General features: G+C 42.9%; 2 protein-coding genes across 3 annotated transcripts in view; one reads left to right on the forward strand and one right to left on the reverse strand.

Annotated features, from left to right (window-relative positions):
* Positions 1–15,315, forward strand: LOC110493716 (RAC-gamma serine/threonine-protein kinase). 2 transcript variants are annotated; one of them, XM_036949716.1, is made up of 15 exons: positions 1–314; positions 2,049–2,141; positions 2,714–3,071; positions 4,903–5,028; positions 6,816–6,927; positions 8,957–9,104; positions 9,245–9,376; positions 9,931–9,996; positions 10,290–10,358; positions 10,811–10,933; positions 11,152–11,280; positions 11,691–11,905; positions 12,498–12,585; positions 12,941–13,043; positions 13,365–15,315. In XM_036949716.1, the coding sequence occupies exons 3-15, from the start codon at positions 3,026–3,028 to the stop codon at positions 13,448–13,450; spliced, it is 1,443 nt and encodes a 480-aa protein (XP_036805611.1). In that variant the 5' UTR covers positions 1–314; positions 2,049–2,141; positions 2,714–3,025; the 3' UTR covers positions 13,451–15,315. The 2 variants fall into 2 exon arrangements, with proteins under 2 accessions (XP_036805611.1, XP_036805612.1); XM_036949717.1 differs by lacking the exon at positions 2,049–2,141 and having other exon boundaries at positions 2–314.
* The window catches only part of pus10 (pseudouridine synthase 10), a 13,120-nt gene continuing 11,088 nt past the window's right edge, over positions 15,029–17,060 (reverse strand). Inside the window, exons 17-18 of the mRNA XM_021568130.2 lie at positions 16,850–16,949; positions 15,029–16,553 (exon numbers count right to left, since the gene is read on the reverse strand). Of these exons, the coding sequence (XP_021423805.2) occupies positions 16,515–16,553; positions 16,850–16,949 (139 nt within the window). The 3' untranslated portion in view covers positions 15,029–16,514. The remainder of the gene's footprint in view (positions 16,554–16,849; positions 16,950–17,060) is intronic.

The raw sequence follows: 17,060 nt of genomic DNA on the forward strand, positions 1-17,060 counted from the left end.
AAGCGAATGGATGCGGTGAGGAGAGGGAAGTCGTCCGAAATCTGGCTACATGTGACGTCACGAGATTTCCTTAGAACAAGCGGCAGCTGCTGAAGCTAGTCGCAGAGCCGGGGAGGACTATCGCCGCAATTTCTGTCGACAAAGTATTATTTTCGGGCATTATAATTGGCCGCAGCATCAGCAGCAATGGATAGATCACGGTCCTCCTTCTATTTTTATCACTGACTGACTGTTCTTTCCAAATATTTTGCTGCGTTGGAAGCACGCAAGCGCTCGAAGGGGGGTGTCCCTAGCTATCATTATTCGACTGCCAGGTAAGCTATGTCACTGTAATAAATACTCATTATAAAAATTAAAGCAGAACGGGTTTAAGAAGCCCAGTGTTTGGGGTTCATTATTTCGGGGCCTGTGGGAGCATATTTTCAACGTAAAATGGGTGGGAACAACCGTTAGCCTGTAGCGGGCTAGCTAGCATGAATGCACGTCATTTGCAAGTTTGGGATGTGATGCTGCTGGGATGCTGCAACGGGAGGGCTCGGGCATTCTCAAGCGTGAGCTACAATGATGGGGTGGTGTTACTGCCTGGCTTCGGCCCAGTTTTTGCGCCCTAAACAAATTGTCTTTATTAAAACATAAATCCACATGTTTCTATGGTCAATATATATATATATAAAAAAACGATAACGACCTAGGAATAAATTTAGGAAGTCGTAAAAAGGGCAAAACGTCAAGAGGAGACTGTCAGCTAGCTGCTAGCTAACGTTTGCTACGTTCGTTAGCTTCGTTCAGTGGCTAGCTAGCTCGGTTTTCAAATTATTCCCCCAGACACTTGCCATTTTATCTGTTTGGGCACGTGAACATTATTTAAAAATCACCCTTTACCCAGTAATGATTTTGTGCCTCTTATTATTGTTGTATAATTAAGTGTGTAACGTTATGGCAGGCGGATGTTATTATGTAAGAGCAAATGACACCACACGCCCTTGAAACAAAAGCTGTTGTTTCAATATTTGCTTATTTCTATGTGGTGCAAGGCCTATCCATGTCTTGTACATTGATGGCAGAGACGATTATTGCGGAAAAGGTCTGCACATGTGACTTGTAATGGCTTCTAAAATGAAAGTCTGGTCATGTCAGCCATTGTTTTTGTTGTCATTGGATTGATATAATTTATTTTCCATCCCAGAGCCAGGTCTTTCACATCAGTCGGCTGCTTTTGACAGGTATCCAATCCCTGACAACAAAACACTGTGCAGTTTTCTCCTAGTACAGTAGTAGTGCTTCACTTTGAACAAAAATAAACTCATAGGTTGTCACAGGCAATTTGGCCTCTATTTTGGCACCTTGTATCACTGGTTACTCTCCACAAAGGACATGAATTGGACCACAGAAGCGGTTTCTGAACTTGAATATGATTGTGTACCCAGAATGAAATCCTTTTGTAGACTAAGCCTACAGAATGCTTTTGACATGCTGGCTGCTTTTCCCATTGATCACCTATTGGGATTTAGACTGATTGACTGAGGTCCGTGCTAATGTTTTCATCGTTGTAGCCAATAGCCATCATATTTAGTCACATCTAAATATACGCTGTGAAAAGTAACTGAAGATAAATGCTTTTAGAGACATCAGACTGGCTAGGTTGGGATTCAAGTTATATACAGTACCAGTCAAAAGTTTGGACACGCCTACTCATTTCAGGGATTTTCTTTATTTTTACTATTTTCTACATTGTAGAAAAATAGTGTAGACATCAAAACTATGAAATAACACATGGAATCCTGTAGTAACCCAAAAAGTGTTAAACAAATAAAAATATATTTTATATTTGAGATTCTTCAAATAGCCACCCTTTGCCCTGATGACAGCTTTGCACACTCTTGGCATTCTCTCAACCAGCTTCATGAGGAATGCTTTTCCAACACTCTTGAAGGAGTTCCCACATATGCTGAGAACTTGTTTGCTGCTTTTCCTTCCCTCTGTCCAACTCATCCCAACCATCTCAATTGGGTTGAGGTCTGGTGATTATGATTTGTTTTGTTTTTTAGACCAGGGGAAAGGTTCCTCCTACTGGCCTTCCAACACCACTTCCAGTAGCATCTGGTCTCCCATCCAGGGACCAAACGTGCCTAGCATCAGAGGTACGCCAGCAGTGGGATGCAGGGTGGTATACCCTGCTGCTAGATCGGGGCTATTTGGTTCTTTCATTGCCATCAAAGCACATATGTCGCTCAATCAAACAAAGTCTATGTAGAGTCCTCAAGGCACACATTATCTAACAGTGTCGTAGATACTCAGAACATCTAAGTTCAAAAGCGGCAAAGCCTTGCGTGGACCTTATACGCGGCTCTGACCTTGCCTCTGATGTTGTTTGTGTATATCCTAACAGACCATTTAGAATAATCCATCCGAACCAGAATAGACACAAGGTAAAGGATGTGTACCTTTTAAGAAAATCTGATCAATGGCGCTGCATAAGCAGTTTTAGGCCCGCCAAAGAGCAGGGAAAGAGAGGAAAGGGGACAAATCTGCCGGTGGGCAGGGAGGGGACGGGACGGGAAGCGCATTCTGGGTCTTAACAATGACTCCAGTTCTCACATAAGTGTTTGTAAAGGAACGGGAGGGGAGTGGGGATGTAGTGTGTGTGTGTGTGTGTGCGGAGAGCGATCCATGGACCTCCTCCCCCCCTTCTCTCTCCCCTGCTTCCTTCCAGGCTGAGTCACCGCTGGAGTGCCTTGAGAGAGCAAAGGAAGACGTGGAGAACAAGAGTGAAAGAGAGGCAGTGTGAGAGAGACGATTAGGGGAGTAAAGAGTGAGAGGAAAACAGGAGTAGAGAGGAGGTAGCGAGAAGAAAAAGAGAGGGCCAAGGGAGTTGGGGAAAAGACGGCCCGAGACAACACACACAGAGACGGAGTGAGGAGAGGAGAGTGGGTGTGTGTCTGAGGAAGAGACAGCAAGGTCAGGACTGCTGACCCCCCACCCCCCTGGGTCTGAGCACTGGGCTGACGGTCAAGGCGAAGCCACTATGAGCGACCAAAATGTTGTCAAGGAAGGCTGGGTTCAGAAGAGAGGTGAGTCGATTGATTTGATGATCGGTGATGTTTACAGTCTTTGAAAATATATATATATTTTTTCACAGTTCACATCAAGAAAACAAACACCCCTTTTCAAACACCCCCAGTTCCCACATACCTGTATATACATAAACATGGAAACAAACAGGGAAGGGAATAAATGGAATATTGTATTATTATAACCAGGGGTTGGAACCAAAATCATTTTCCCAATCGTTTCGTTCTGAACAGAACCATTATTTTTTTCGTTACGTTCCACTGTTCCAAACAGCAGAATAAAGTTCTGAACCAGTTTGAAACAAAAAAGTACTGTTTATATCGTTCCTTTTTAAACCTCTGAAAATAAAAAAAAACATTTAGTTCAACATTAAATTACTTCACCAATCAGTGTGGATAGAGCAGGGCGAGAGATGCGACTGAAATTTTGAGGCGAAAGAAGATGGAGTAGGAGGCTTGTCTTGAAGCGCAGGGCATCTTGTTATGACATGCATTATCTGAATTAGGCCCACAGAATTATACCTACGGAGAAGCGGCTTCTGTCAAGGAACTTTGAATTTCTTTGAACTTCCTAGAGTTGGCTTAATGTTGGACTAGAGCTAACGTTAGCTAGCTAGCTAGCTAACAAACTTGTGTGTGCAGAGCTGCACTAGAATTAAAAACACGTCTTAACTTTTGTTGTTAATTAATCCAATGTGAAACGTGATAACTCTAGTATCCTTAACTAGCATTGAAAAAGTTAATCCATTCTTCTCTAATTAAAACTGTCTCCCTAATTTCTGAATCACACTTGTAACGTCATCAGTAGCCTATGCTTCGGAGGGGCAGGTAGCCTACACACACTGGCAAAGATTTCCAGCTGGCAGGTCGACAACGGGAATACGTTTCCGAGTGACGAAGTAAGGGCTTTGCATAGGCGGTTTGTTGCCATTTTTATGGGACCAGAAAAAAATGCCCGGAACATAAAATAACATTATTAACTGATTCCCATGATTTTAATATAACGGTTCTGTTCCGGAACAGTTTAGATCACTTTAGTTTAATTTTGTTATTTTCCGATTTTCGGTTCTGTTCCATGAACCGGTTCCAACCCCCTGACTTAAAGCTAGTATGCACAGCATGTGGTATGGAGGATTTTAAGCTGTGTTGACTGGTTGAACACATGGATTGTGTGTGCGTGCAGTGTGTGTGTGTGTCTATATATTGTTTAGCCTCAGGCTGTGACACTGCCACAGACAAATTTGAGCTCTTGGAGGATGGCTTAACTCTCCAGTTCCTTCCTTTCAGAGCTCAGGAGCCACTGAATTGTTTCAGTTACAGTCTTCTAAACACTGAAGGGTAGCAAGTGGTTTAGAGTTAAACTAGTAGCAAACAATCCATTTTATACTTGTATTTTTGCACACTATGTCACTTGTGGATAAAAAATAAAAAAAACTTAAATGATACCATATAGCCTATTAGCAAGATGGAGCTCTTCTACAACAGTGTCCACATGGACATCTTGCAAGAAAACACCAGCATGGACCCTCACGTATTAATTAATTATGTATTAACCTGCTTGAACCATAATGAATCGTGCCATACTGTTGAATGAAAATGCACTTACTTAAAGCCGTACATAAGGGTACATCCCAGATGGCATCACATTCCCTTTATAATACACTACTTTTGTCCAGGGCCCATAGCCCTGGCACTATAAAGGGAAGATTGCCATTTAGGATGCAGCGAAGGTCTGATCACTGCTGCAGCCAGCCAGTCAGTCAGTCAGTAACTATAAAAACTGATAAGCTAAGTTTCCAGTATGAACCAATCCCTGCTGGACTTGTTGCAGGTGAGTACATAAAGAACTGGAGGCCGCGTTACTTCCTGCTGAAGACCGACGGATCCTTCATCGGCTACAAAGACAAACCCCAGGACGCAGACCTGGCCTATCCCCTCAATAACTTCTCTGTAGCAAGTAGGTCCTCCTCACCTTTGTCAGTCTCCATTTTAGACAATTTGGGGGCTGTTTCTCAGACACAGAATAAAAAGCAAGCAAAATGGAGAATCTCCATAGAAAATGATTGAGTCCAGGACTGGGTTTAATCTGTCCCGGGAAACTGCCCCTTGGTGTGTTGGGTGTATAGTATTACAATATACATTGCCTTTGGAAAGTATTCAGACCCCTTGACTTTTTCCACATTTTATTCTAAAATTGATTAAATCAATAAAAAATCCTACACAATACCCCATAATGACAAAGCAAAATAGGTTGTTCTAATTTTTTGCAAATGTATTAAGAATAGGTCCCACAGTTGACAGTGCATGTCAGAGCAAAAACCAAGCCACGAGGTCGAAGAAATTGTTTGTAGTGCTCCGAGAAAGGATTGTGTCGAGGCACAGATCTGGGAAGGGTACCAACACATTTCTGCAGCATTGAAGGTCCCCAAGAACACAATGCCCTCCCATCATTCTTAAATGGAACAAGTTTGGAACCACCAAGACTCTTCCTAGAGCTGACCACCCAGCCAAACTGATCGATCGGGGGAGAAGGGCCTTGGTCAGGGATGTGACCACGAACCTGATGGTCACTCTGACAGAATGCAAGTTCCTCTCTGGAGATGGTTGTCCTTCTGGAAGATTCTCCCATCTCTGCAGCACTCCACCAATCAGACCTTTATGGTAGAGTGGCCAGACCTAAGCCACTCCTCAGTAAAAGGCACATGACAGCCCGCTTGGAGTTTTCCAAAAGGCACATAGACTGTCCATGAGAAACAAGATTCTCTGGTCTGATGAAGCCAAGATTGAACTCATTGTCCTGAATGCCAAGCATCACATCTGGAGGAAACCTGGCACCATCCCTACGGTGAAGCATGATGATGGTGGCAGCATCATTCTGTGAAGATGTTTTTCAGCGGCAGGGACTGGGAGACTAGTCAGGAATCAGGATCGAAGGAAAGATGAAAGGAGCAAAGTACAAATAGATCCTTGATGAAAACCTGCTCAGGACCTCAGACTGGGGCAACGGTTCAACTTGCAACAGGACAACGTCCCTAAGCACACAGCCAAGACAACGCAGGAGTGACTTCGGGACAAGTCTCTGAATGTCCTTGAGTGGCCCAGCCAGAGCCCGGACTTGAACCCGATCAAACATCTCTGGAGAGACCTGAAAATAGCTGTGCAGCAACGCTCCCCATCCAACCTGACAGAGCTTGAGAGCATCTGCAGAGAAGAATGCGATAAATTCCCAAATACAGGTGTGCTAAGCTTATATACCCAAGAAGACTCGAGGCTGTAATTGCTACCAAAAATGGTGTGAATACCTATGTAAATGTGATATTTCAGTTTGTAATAAATTAGCAAAAATGTATAAAAACCTGTTTTTGCTTTGTCATTATGGGGTATTGTGTGTAGATTGAAGGGGAAAAAACTATTTAATACATTTTATAAAAGGCTGTAATGTAACAAAATGTGGGAAAAGTCAAGGGGTCTGAATACTTTCCAAAGGCACTGTACTACATTTGACATTTCATCATTTAAAATATCAATGAAGGTTCCTATGTTAGGCAGTGTGCACTCCCTAGAGCCAATGTGTTCCTGTCAAACGTTCAGAGCTAAGTAGTGGTACTTGAATATAGTACAACACTATATTCTGTGATGCTTGTGATGCTTTATTTTATTTTTTACCTTCTATCTCTCCCACCTCGCTCTCCCTCTTACTTCCCTCTCTCCTTCTCTACACCCTCTTTCTCTCTCTCTCCTCAGAATGTCAGCTGATGAAGACGGAGCGGCCCAAGCCCAACACGTTCATCATCCGCTGTTTGCAGTGGACCACGGTTATTGAGAGGACATTCCATGTGGACACGCCTGATGAGAGGTGGGTCACCCTGTCTCTCACTCCCTCCTCTCTCCCTCTACTACAGCCTTGCCTCCTCAATATTTTGCTTTTAGGGAAACCGCCATTGAAAAATGAAGTGAAATACCTAAACACTGTTTAGATGCTGCTAAAACGTATTCATCTAAACATAAAACTTCCACAGCAGCAGTTGCATGTTTTGACGTAACTAGTTTTAGCAAACCACGGGAGCATCCAGACAGAATGGGGGTATGTCTCTAGATTTCTCCATGGCATTTGTTTTGTACCCTGCACTTTTCTAAATGTGTGCTATCCTCAGCATGCATACATACAGTGCCTTGTGAAAGTAATCGGCCCCCTTGAACTTTGCGACCTTTTGCCACATTTCAGGCTTCAAACATAAATATATAAAACTGTATTTTTTTGTGAAGAATCAACAACAAGTGGGACACAACCATGAAGTGGAACGACATTTATTAGATATTTCAAACTTTTTTAACAAATCAAAAACTGAAATTGGCCGTGCAAAATTATTCAGCCCCCTTAAGTTAATACTTTGTAGCGCCACCTTTTGCTGCAATTACAGCTGTAAGTCGCTTGGGGTATGTCTCTATCAGTTTTGCACATCGAGAGACTGAAATTGTTTCCCATTCCTACTTGCAAAACAGCTCGAGCTCAGTGAGGTTGGATGGAGAGCATTTGTGAACAGCAGTTTTCAGTTCTTTCCACAGATTCTCGATTGGATTCAGGTCTGGACTTTGACTTGGCCATTCTAACACCTGGATATGTTTATTTTTGAACCATTCCATTGTAGATTTTGCTTTATGTTTTGGATCATTGTCTTGTTGGAAGACAAATCTCCGTCCCAGTCTCAGGTCTTTTGCAGACTCCATCAGGTTTTCTTCCAGAATGGTCCTGTATTTGGCTCCATCCATCTTCCCATCAATGTTAACCATCTTCCCTGTCCCTGCTGAAGAAAAGCAGGCCCAAACCATGATGCTGCCACCACCATGTTTGACAGTGGGGATGGTGTGTTCAGCTGTGTTGCTTTTACGCCAAACATAACGTTTTGCATTGTTGCCAAAAAGTTCAATTTTGGTTTCATCTGACCAGAGCACCTTCTTTCACATGTTTGGTGTGTCTCCCAGGTGTCTTGTGGCAAACTTTAAACTACACTTTTTATGGATATCTTTAAGAAATGGCTTTCTTCTTTCCACTCTTCCATAAAGGCCAGATTTGTGCAATATACAACTGATTGTTGTCCTATGGACAGAGTCTCCCACCTCAGCTGTAGATCTCTGCAGTTCATCCAGAGTGATCATGGGCCTCTTGGCTGCATCTCTGATCAGTCTTCTCCTTGTATGAGCTGAAAGTTTAGAGGGACGGCCAGGTCTTGGTAGATTTGCAGTGGTCTGATACTCCTTCCATTTCAATATTATCGCTTGCACAGTGCTCCTTGGGATGTTTAAAGCTTGGGAAATCTTTTTGTATCCAAATCCGGCTTTAAACTTCTTCACAACAGTATCTCGGACCTGCCTGGTGTGTTCCTTGTTCTTCATGATGCTCTCTGCGCTTTTAACGGACCTCTGAGACTATCACAGTGCAGGTGCATTTATACGGAGACTTGATTACACACAGGTGGATTGTATTTATCATCATTAGTCATTTAGGTCAACATTGGATAATTCAGAGATCCTCACTGAACTTCTGGAGAGAGTTTGCTGCACTGAAAGTAAAGGGGCTGAATAATTTTGCACGCCCAATTTTTCAGTTTTTGATTTGTTAAAAAAGTTTGAAATATCCAATAAATGTCGTTCCACTTCATGATTGTGTCCCACTTGTTGTTGATTCTTCACAAAAAAATACAGTTTTATATCTTTATGTTTGAAGCCTGAAATGTGGCAAAAGGTCGCAAAGTTCAAGGGGGCCAAATACTTTCGCAAGGCACTGTACATGCATACATACATACATCTCTCTCTCTCACACACACACACACCCACACACACGGTGTAGCAGTGTATTAAAGTGAGCTGCTGTTGGTTGGTTCCAGGGATGAGTGGGCCGAGGCCATCCAGATGGTGGCTGACTCCCTGGCCAAGCAGGAGGAGGAGGGGAGCCTGTGCAGCCCCACGTCGCAGATCGAGAACGAGGTCAACGAGGAGGAGATGGACACCTCCACCAGCCAACACAAACGGAAGGTGAGCCACCCTGGGGACTGAGCACAGGTCATACATTGGTAGATAGGCACGTAAACACCAACCAAGATTGTCTCTCTCATCTCAATAAAGGCTTCTCTTCTCTTTTCTCCTGTACTTTCATCTTCTCTCCTCTCTGACAGACAATGAATGACTTTGACTATCTGAAACTACTGGGCAAAGGCACTTTTGGGAAAGTCATTCTGGTGAAGGAGAAGGCGAGCGGAACGTATTACGCCATGAAGATCCTGAAGAAGGAAGTCATCATCGCCAAGGTACTGGCTGGTGTAAAGCGGTTTTTCTCAACCTATTTTATACTAGGGATCCATTTTTATTTGTCACATGTGCCAAATACAGCATGTGTAGACCTTACAGTGAAATGCTTACTTAACCAACAATGCAGTTTTAAGAGAAATGCATGTTAAGTAAAAATAAAAGTAACAAGTAATTAGAGCAGCAGTAAAATAACAGTATCGAGGCTATATACAGGAGGTACCGGTACAGAGTCAATATGCGTGGGCACGGATTTTTCAGTCGAGGTAATGTGTACATGTACATCTGCAAGCTCTAACTTTTTTTTCCTGCTTGGAAGTACATTTAAACTTGCACTATAGAACTGACTAAATGAGTGTCTGACCATCCCACAGACTGGAGATCGAGAAACACTGGTTGAAAGAACTGAGCCCTGTTGGAATGGATGCAGATATCGCCATTTGGCACCTTTTCACCTTCTACATCCTAACATTCTGTCTTTCTCTCCTGTTCTCTATCGCTCTCTTTCTCTCTCTACCCCCATTTCTGGATTTTCCTCTCTTTCTTTGTAATGCAGGACGAAGTTGCTCACACCCTCACAGAAAGCAGAGTGTTAAAAAACACCCGGCATCCATTCCTAACAGTGAGTATTGTTTAGCAAAGACTTAAAGGCAAACTTTATACTGTAAGCCTGTATTATTCACTTGGAGGCCATGTCTCAAATGGCACCCATAGGGCTCTGATCAAAAGTAGTGCACTATATAGGAAATAGGGTGCCACTTGGGATGCATCCACAGACTCAGTCAAAAGCAAAGTCTGATTGAATAAACGTTTAAGCTGTTCTACTGTTGCATGTGTCATTAGATATGAACATCTGTTTGTGTGGATGTAAAGAAACAAAACAACAGCGATGGTGCAACTCTTATTTTTCTCCAGTCTCTGAAGTACTCCTTTCAGACCAAGGACCGGTTGTGCTTCGTCATGGAGTATGTAAACGGAGGAGAGGTAAGGGGTGCCTGTGCTACCTGAGATACATGGGGAAAGATGAGCACTTTTTTCCCCCAGACACTGTAGGTGTGTTGATGAGGATTCCCTGAGACAGTTGCACCTTCCTCTTCCACGATGTAGAATTCTTTCCGGGAGTCGAAGTAATTATTTCCAGGGACCGTCTCAGATTAGGATTGCTGATCTAGGATCAAGTTCCCCTCCTATTCATTCTGATTTAAAAGGCAAAACTGATCTTATATCATCACTCCTACTCTGAGACGATATGTGAATACTGGCCCAGGACATCTTTTTTAGAGAAATATTAGTGAATGGAACTATACCTTTATATGCAGATGTGTAAATATATATTTGATTTTAACAAAACTTTAAATAATTTTACATTTTGTTACGTGTTTTTACCATTTTCCTTTCTTTCCCGTTTAAAAAATAATAATAAATTCCCCCCGCAGCTGTTTTTCCATTTGTCAAGAGAGCGAGTGTTCTCTGAAGACCGCACGCGATTCTACGGAGCTGAGATCGTCTCCGCTTTAGACTACCTTCACTCTGCCAAGATAGTGTACCGCGATCTGAAGGTACATGCATTCAAATGGACAGTCATCTCTATATCTATCATAACACCATTCTACAACTTCTCTTAGAGGCGAATCCTTACTTCCAATCCTAACTAAGTCCAATGGGAGACTAAGTGAAAATTTGACTTAAACCATGTAAAAAGAGCATGCCGTTGAGGATGGATATATTATTGGGGCATATATTCAACATATGATATGGTATTTATGCTCATTGGCAGCTGGAGAACTTGATGCTGGATAAAGACGGACACGTCAAGATCACGGACTTCGGCCTCTGCAAAGAGGGCATCACAGATGCGGCCACCATGAAGACCTTCTGCGGCACGCCGGAGTACCTGGCTCCAGAGGTCAGAGCTCACATTGATGTACACTACACTACCCAAAATGCCATGTTGTAAGATATATCCAGGTTTTCTTATGGGAGGAAATATTCTATGTGTCTAATATATACTAACTACATACTAATGCTGAGTAAAGCGGGGATCGACTGGCAAGAGTCAAAAGCAATGCACGGAAAAGAGTGAGGTGGAGAGAAGAACGTTATGAATGCTGTATGCTCCCGAGGGGGCCCCGATGGTGGACGGCCTAGGCTCCCGAGGGGGCCCCGATGGTGGACGCCCATTGCTCCATGCTCCCAAAGTCACATACTAATAAAATGTAGTGTTATTGGTCACGTACACCTATTTTTCACGTAGAGTACAGTATATACATATGAAGTGGGTAAAACGCACTGTGTGATGTCCCTATGCTATGCTAGGTGCTGGAGGACAATGACTACGGCCGGGCGGTGGACTGGTGGGGTCTGGGCGTGGTCATGTATGAGATGATGTGCGGCCGGCTGCCCTTCTACAACCAGGACCACGAGAAGCTGTTCGAGCTGATCCTCATGGAGGAGATCAAGTTTCCGCGCACGCTCTCCTCTGACTCCAAGTCTCTGCTCTCTGGCCTGCTCATCAAGGACCCCAACAAACGGTACAGACACACAGAGAGAGCTAGAAACAGACGCTCGGACACACCGACACACACAGACAGACAGTGCGTTGCATGCATGCACTGAAGCAAGAGAGATGTACACACAGAGGCACAGGTACACATACAGAACAACACACACACCAAGGCTCCAGTGGGGGATTATACGAAGCTGGGTCATTGATCAGCCAACAAACTCTGCCAAATAGTTTTGACACAATGCATTTCCTACTTCATAACAGATCAACTTGAAATAGGTTATTGACTCATGCTAATCAGCTAACCAGCCCTCGACTGTAACTTCCCATAATTTAGTATTGTTTTTGTATAGGAGTTACTGGCTCACGCTGATCCTACTTTATGAAATACTACCTTACCGCATTTGTTTTCATTTGTTTATCGCTCTCATACAAAGCCTTTTGTCACTCAAGCTTGATGAAAAAGCTTGAGGCTGCTAGGTTAGTGGAAAACCCAAGGGAGAACATTCTCTCATTCACCACATGATGCTATTCCAGGATTTGCACCTAGCTCATGTTCCACGACAAGCTTTTTAGAAAGTGTTCACATTTGTACGTTTTTTTTAAATTTCCGACAGACTCGGTGGCGGTCCAGACGACGCAAAGGAGATAATGCGCCACAGTTTTTTTGTGGCAGTAGACTGGCAAGACGTCTACGACAAAAAGGTGAGTCTTCTTCACTTGACCACTTACGTGTACGATTTCACGATTTCTGTGCTCTCCCACTGACTTGAACAAATTCGGACTATTCCATGCAGGTCAAAATGACTAGCGTTCTTCCAGTCAAATATGCAAATATTGACATGTCACACGAGGCACGGACATTAGTATGTCACTGTGGTCCTGTGTGGCTCAGTTGGTTAAGCATGATGTCAAGATCTTTGGTTTGATTCCTGCTAAGGTCACCGAAACAAAAATGTATGCACGCACTAATGTCAGTGGCTTTGGATAAAAGCGTCTGCTAAATGGCATATCAATTATATATTACATGTGACAACGGTGTCCCCTCCCTCTCCCCTAGTTGGTCCCCCCCTTCATGCCCCAGGTCTCCTCAGAGACGGACACCCGGTATTTTGATGAGGAGTTCACGGCACAGACGATCACCATCACTCCCCCGGAAAAATGTAAGTGTCCGTCGGCTCCCTAAGCACGGGTCAGCCCACTTTTTTTGAATAGGGGTTTTCTGCCATAGACTCCATCGCAAACGGACAGGTCCATTCGTAGCATATGATACACAGCAATTACTATTTGAAAGGATGATTAGTCTGTTGACTTGTTGGGTGTTATTTAGTGATTATTCTAAGATAAAACTGTTACTCAAGTACATCTAAGTAATGAAACTTAATTGCAGGTTATAACAGCCTTAACTTAATTAAGTTTGTTATTGAGCCCAGACGTACCAGACGTACCGTCATTCTCCCCCTCCCATTTCTCTCTTTCTGCAGATGATGAAGACGGGATGGGCGAGGGTGACAGCGAACGGAGGCCTCATTTCCCACAATTCTCGTATTCGGCCAGTGGACGGGAGTGAAAGTCATTGCCAGTCAGCCAGTATCGCCCCCCCCCCCCCCCGCCGTTTCGAGGAAAACACGTAGCCATTTTAGGAAAAGTCTCCCCTCTTTTCTCCTTCTCTGTATTCAAGTGCAGACTGGGAGAAGTCGTCTTTTTAGGGACTATAAAAGGGGTTTTGCACAGTGGGATAGACTCAAGCTGGTCTCTCCACACAAAAAAAAAGTATCTTACATTTTCAACGCTATATACTGCAGAAGGCAATGTTTTTGTTATGTATTTTTATCCGTCAGTATTAGGTTGTCGACCTGTTACGTTCTTTGTCCGTTTTTTATTTGATTTTCAACTTTTTTGCACTTGGTTTGGAAGAGCCGTTCTAGGGAACAAAACCAAAAATGTTGCCTTACGTGTGCAGATGTTTCGTATCATACAGACAGGGTTTGGGTCAGGGGGCTCGTGGTTCATTCAAACGATTATTTTTCTCATATACAATGCCATGGCGGCGCACATTCTCCAATCCCATGGCAACGAGAATCACTGTCTACTAAAAACAACAAAAAAGACAGAACTGACGGAGTTTCTTTCATTCCAATTTCATTGTCAGTGTTATTTCTTTTCATCCTTTTTGACCTTTTCTTTTTCAGCCAGAGATTTCTACTTGGTTATTGTTTGACAGAAACACTAAACTGCCAGATACTGCACGGTTCACTCAGGCAACACAGAGCACAACCGCATTCAACTCAGCTACCAGTTTAGCTTTACACACCCATCAGGGAAAAGCTACTATGAATATACAAGCCTTTTTTGCATCTTTTTCCACAGTCATTTGATTTAATAACTTATTTTCATAGCTATAGAAAAAATAGTGGTATGGATATTTACACAAGGAATGTGGCTTATACAGGTCCACCTTGTGCTGTCATCACACACACACACTAACATCAGAGCCAGCTCTGAGCTCTGCTGATATGACTTGTGACAGACTATGAAATCTGTATCTGTAAAAAAAAAAAAAAAAAAAGCATTATCTCCCCATCAATCACACACACACACACCCTTGGTTTTCTTCCCAAATCGACAAGGTGGGCGGAAGGCATCAATAATTTCTAACCATGTTGGGCCACAGATCATGTGAAACTGAGCCATGAATATACTTGTGTATGATGATAGGATGAGAACTGTGTGAGAATGGAGAGAGAAAAGGAAAGCAGTTCCCCCCCCACACCTTTTGTGATGTAAATATGCAATGCCTTTTTTTGTTCTTAGTGGCGTCTTGGCCAGACATGAACTTGTGTGTGTGACTGTACTTCAAGCTTGCTGACGAGAACCAAGACCGGAGGAAAAGGAAGACTGAGAGCTACGTTTTGGGTTAAAACAACGTAAACTACAATGTTAAAGACTGGCTGGAAGCTCCCATTTTGTGGCTGTCATCGTCGCCTCGACCTGTCTGTTCAGAAGAGGTTTCCATGGAGATAAGACCTCTTTTCGCTGTTGGTCGAATGGATTGACACCCATTGTACTGTTTTATTTTTCCCTTTTCAAATGGGACCATGGTCAATTCTGCAGTGATATATGGTTACATCAGGTTGTTACCATTCTCCCCCCCCCCCCCTTTTTTTTTTGTACCATAGTACTAGTTTTATTTATGTTTGTCACTCTAGGCAGTGTTACCCAGTCTTGTTCAGAGTCAAAAAGGCACCTCTCTTTCAGTCGCTGAAGGATGATATTGTTGGATGCATTACTAAAGTCGTTTTTTTATCCAATTGTTTTTGGATTGTTTGCCTGTTTGTTTTCTTACCAAAACATTAGGGCAAGAACCCAATAGTGGACTTGCATTGCCGTGGTAGTATTTATTTTGAATTAAATTAAAGAATACATTTCAGGGTTTTTCATGGTGTAAATCTTTTTATTTTTATTGCCCTTCTGATATTTCAATGAGTGTGTTCCCTTTGGAAAGCAATTCCCTAAGCAAGGGTCTCATCCAGGGTCATGTTCAATAGGAACCAAACAAAATAAAACGAACCGGGAGGAAGAAACTACTGGCGCATTCCCACTGACAGATTTACCCGTGTTTTACCCAAAAGGCACAGCATTTCTTTTTCCATCTACACAGGCCGCTACCAGTGTCTCACTGGGCCCCGGGTACTTTTTTTAGCTTTCATTTACATAACAATGGCAAATTCTCAACTTCAACACCTCAAAAAGCATCAGTCTTGAACGATGCAAAGGTCTGTGACTCTGTTCACCACAAGTCTTTAGTATCTGCTACCCATACTCTTCCAGTCATTGTGCTAACGCTAGTTAGCAACTCCCTTCAAATGGCACAAAGAGACAAATGTTATCCACGAGTTCTTGTGATTCCAGGGCAGTAGATCCTGAAGTTTCCTTTTAACATAAAACACTTGTGGACTTGTTCAAAATGAAGCAACATTTTTGGTTTTCTGTTCCAAAAAGTATTCCTTTGTGTGCACAACAACATAACCCAGGCCTTTATTTGGATGGGATGTACAATGGGGAACATTATGCTGATGGGAGACATCACAAAAAAGTATAGCATTACTTTTGCCTATCGGACAATCCATGGGTAAATAATAGATTTTAAGGCTGAACAAAAACGTCTAAATTAACTGAGGAAAATACACAAATACTGACCATATACTACTGCGATGCTCTATAAAAGGGCTGTTCAATGTCTGTCCTGGAGGGCTGAAACACTTCTGCTTTTCATCCTCTGCTAATAAGGGACTAATTCAGACTTGGGACACCAGGGTGCAATTAACTTGGATTGTAGTTCTTTCCATCAGCAATGCCATTCACACCCAGTCCCTGCTATGGCTCTCAAAGACATATCTAAGATCAGTTCAAGGCCTCAGCTCAGCGCACGTGCTGCACAGATTCAGTCATTTCAAAATCATCTGTATTGACCTCAAAAACAAACAAATATATTGACACTATCCATATCATCTAGAGATCAGTGGAACTGAGCTAAACAGAGTTGTTGGTGGTGGGGGTCGAATAGGTGAAGGTATGGCCCATCAGAACTAGGGCTCCTTTTGGCATCCCCAACAGCATCAGTGAGACGAGGCTCACTCCGGGATGGAGGGTGGCCAGTCCACATCTACAGACTGAGGAACACACAGAGAGAGAAAGACTAAACTCAAAAGAACCCTTTTGAGTCACCTGCATGTTCAATCATAATTCGGCAATTTCCTATATTTGTTTCCTTAGCTTGAAAGCACAGACTGCTTTCAAGTTAAGGAAACCAATATAGAAATAAGTAAAATCGCTTTATCCCTTTAAATGATTCACCTTTCAACTGTGTCTCAATATTTTTAATACAATAATCCCCGTGCACTGCGTCTTATTTTAATATCCCACAAAAAGCTAGATACATTTATTGTCAACTTTCTAAAATACCCACCTCAACGTCCAGCTCTAGGATATCAGTCTCAGTCTTCAGCAGATCACACAGATTGGGTTTGGTGCGACCAAAGTCTCCGTGGACAAACTCCTTGATGTAACTGGGAACAGCTAAGGTAAAAGACATTCGGTGAGTTGTTCAAGATAAAACAATCTAATGTGTTATTGTGTGTGTAAGTATATAACTGTGAATGTGTCTCAACCTTAACACC

Source organism: Oncorhynchus mykiss, chromosome 17 (genome assembly GCF_013265735.2).
Source record: "Oncorhynchus mykiss isolate Arlee chromosome 17, USDA_OmykA_1.1, whole genome shotgun sequence".
NCBI classification, from domain to species: domain Eukaryota; kingdom Metazoa; phylum Chordata; class Actinopteri; order Salmoniformes; family Salmonidae; genus Oncorhynchus; species Oncorhynchus mykiss.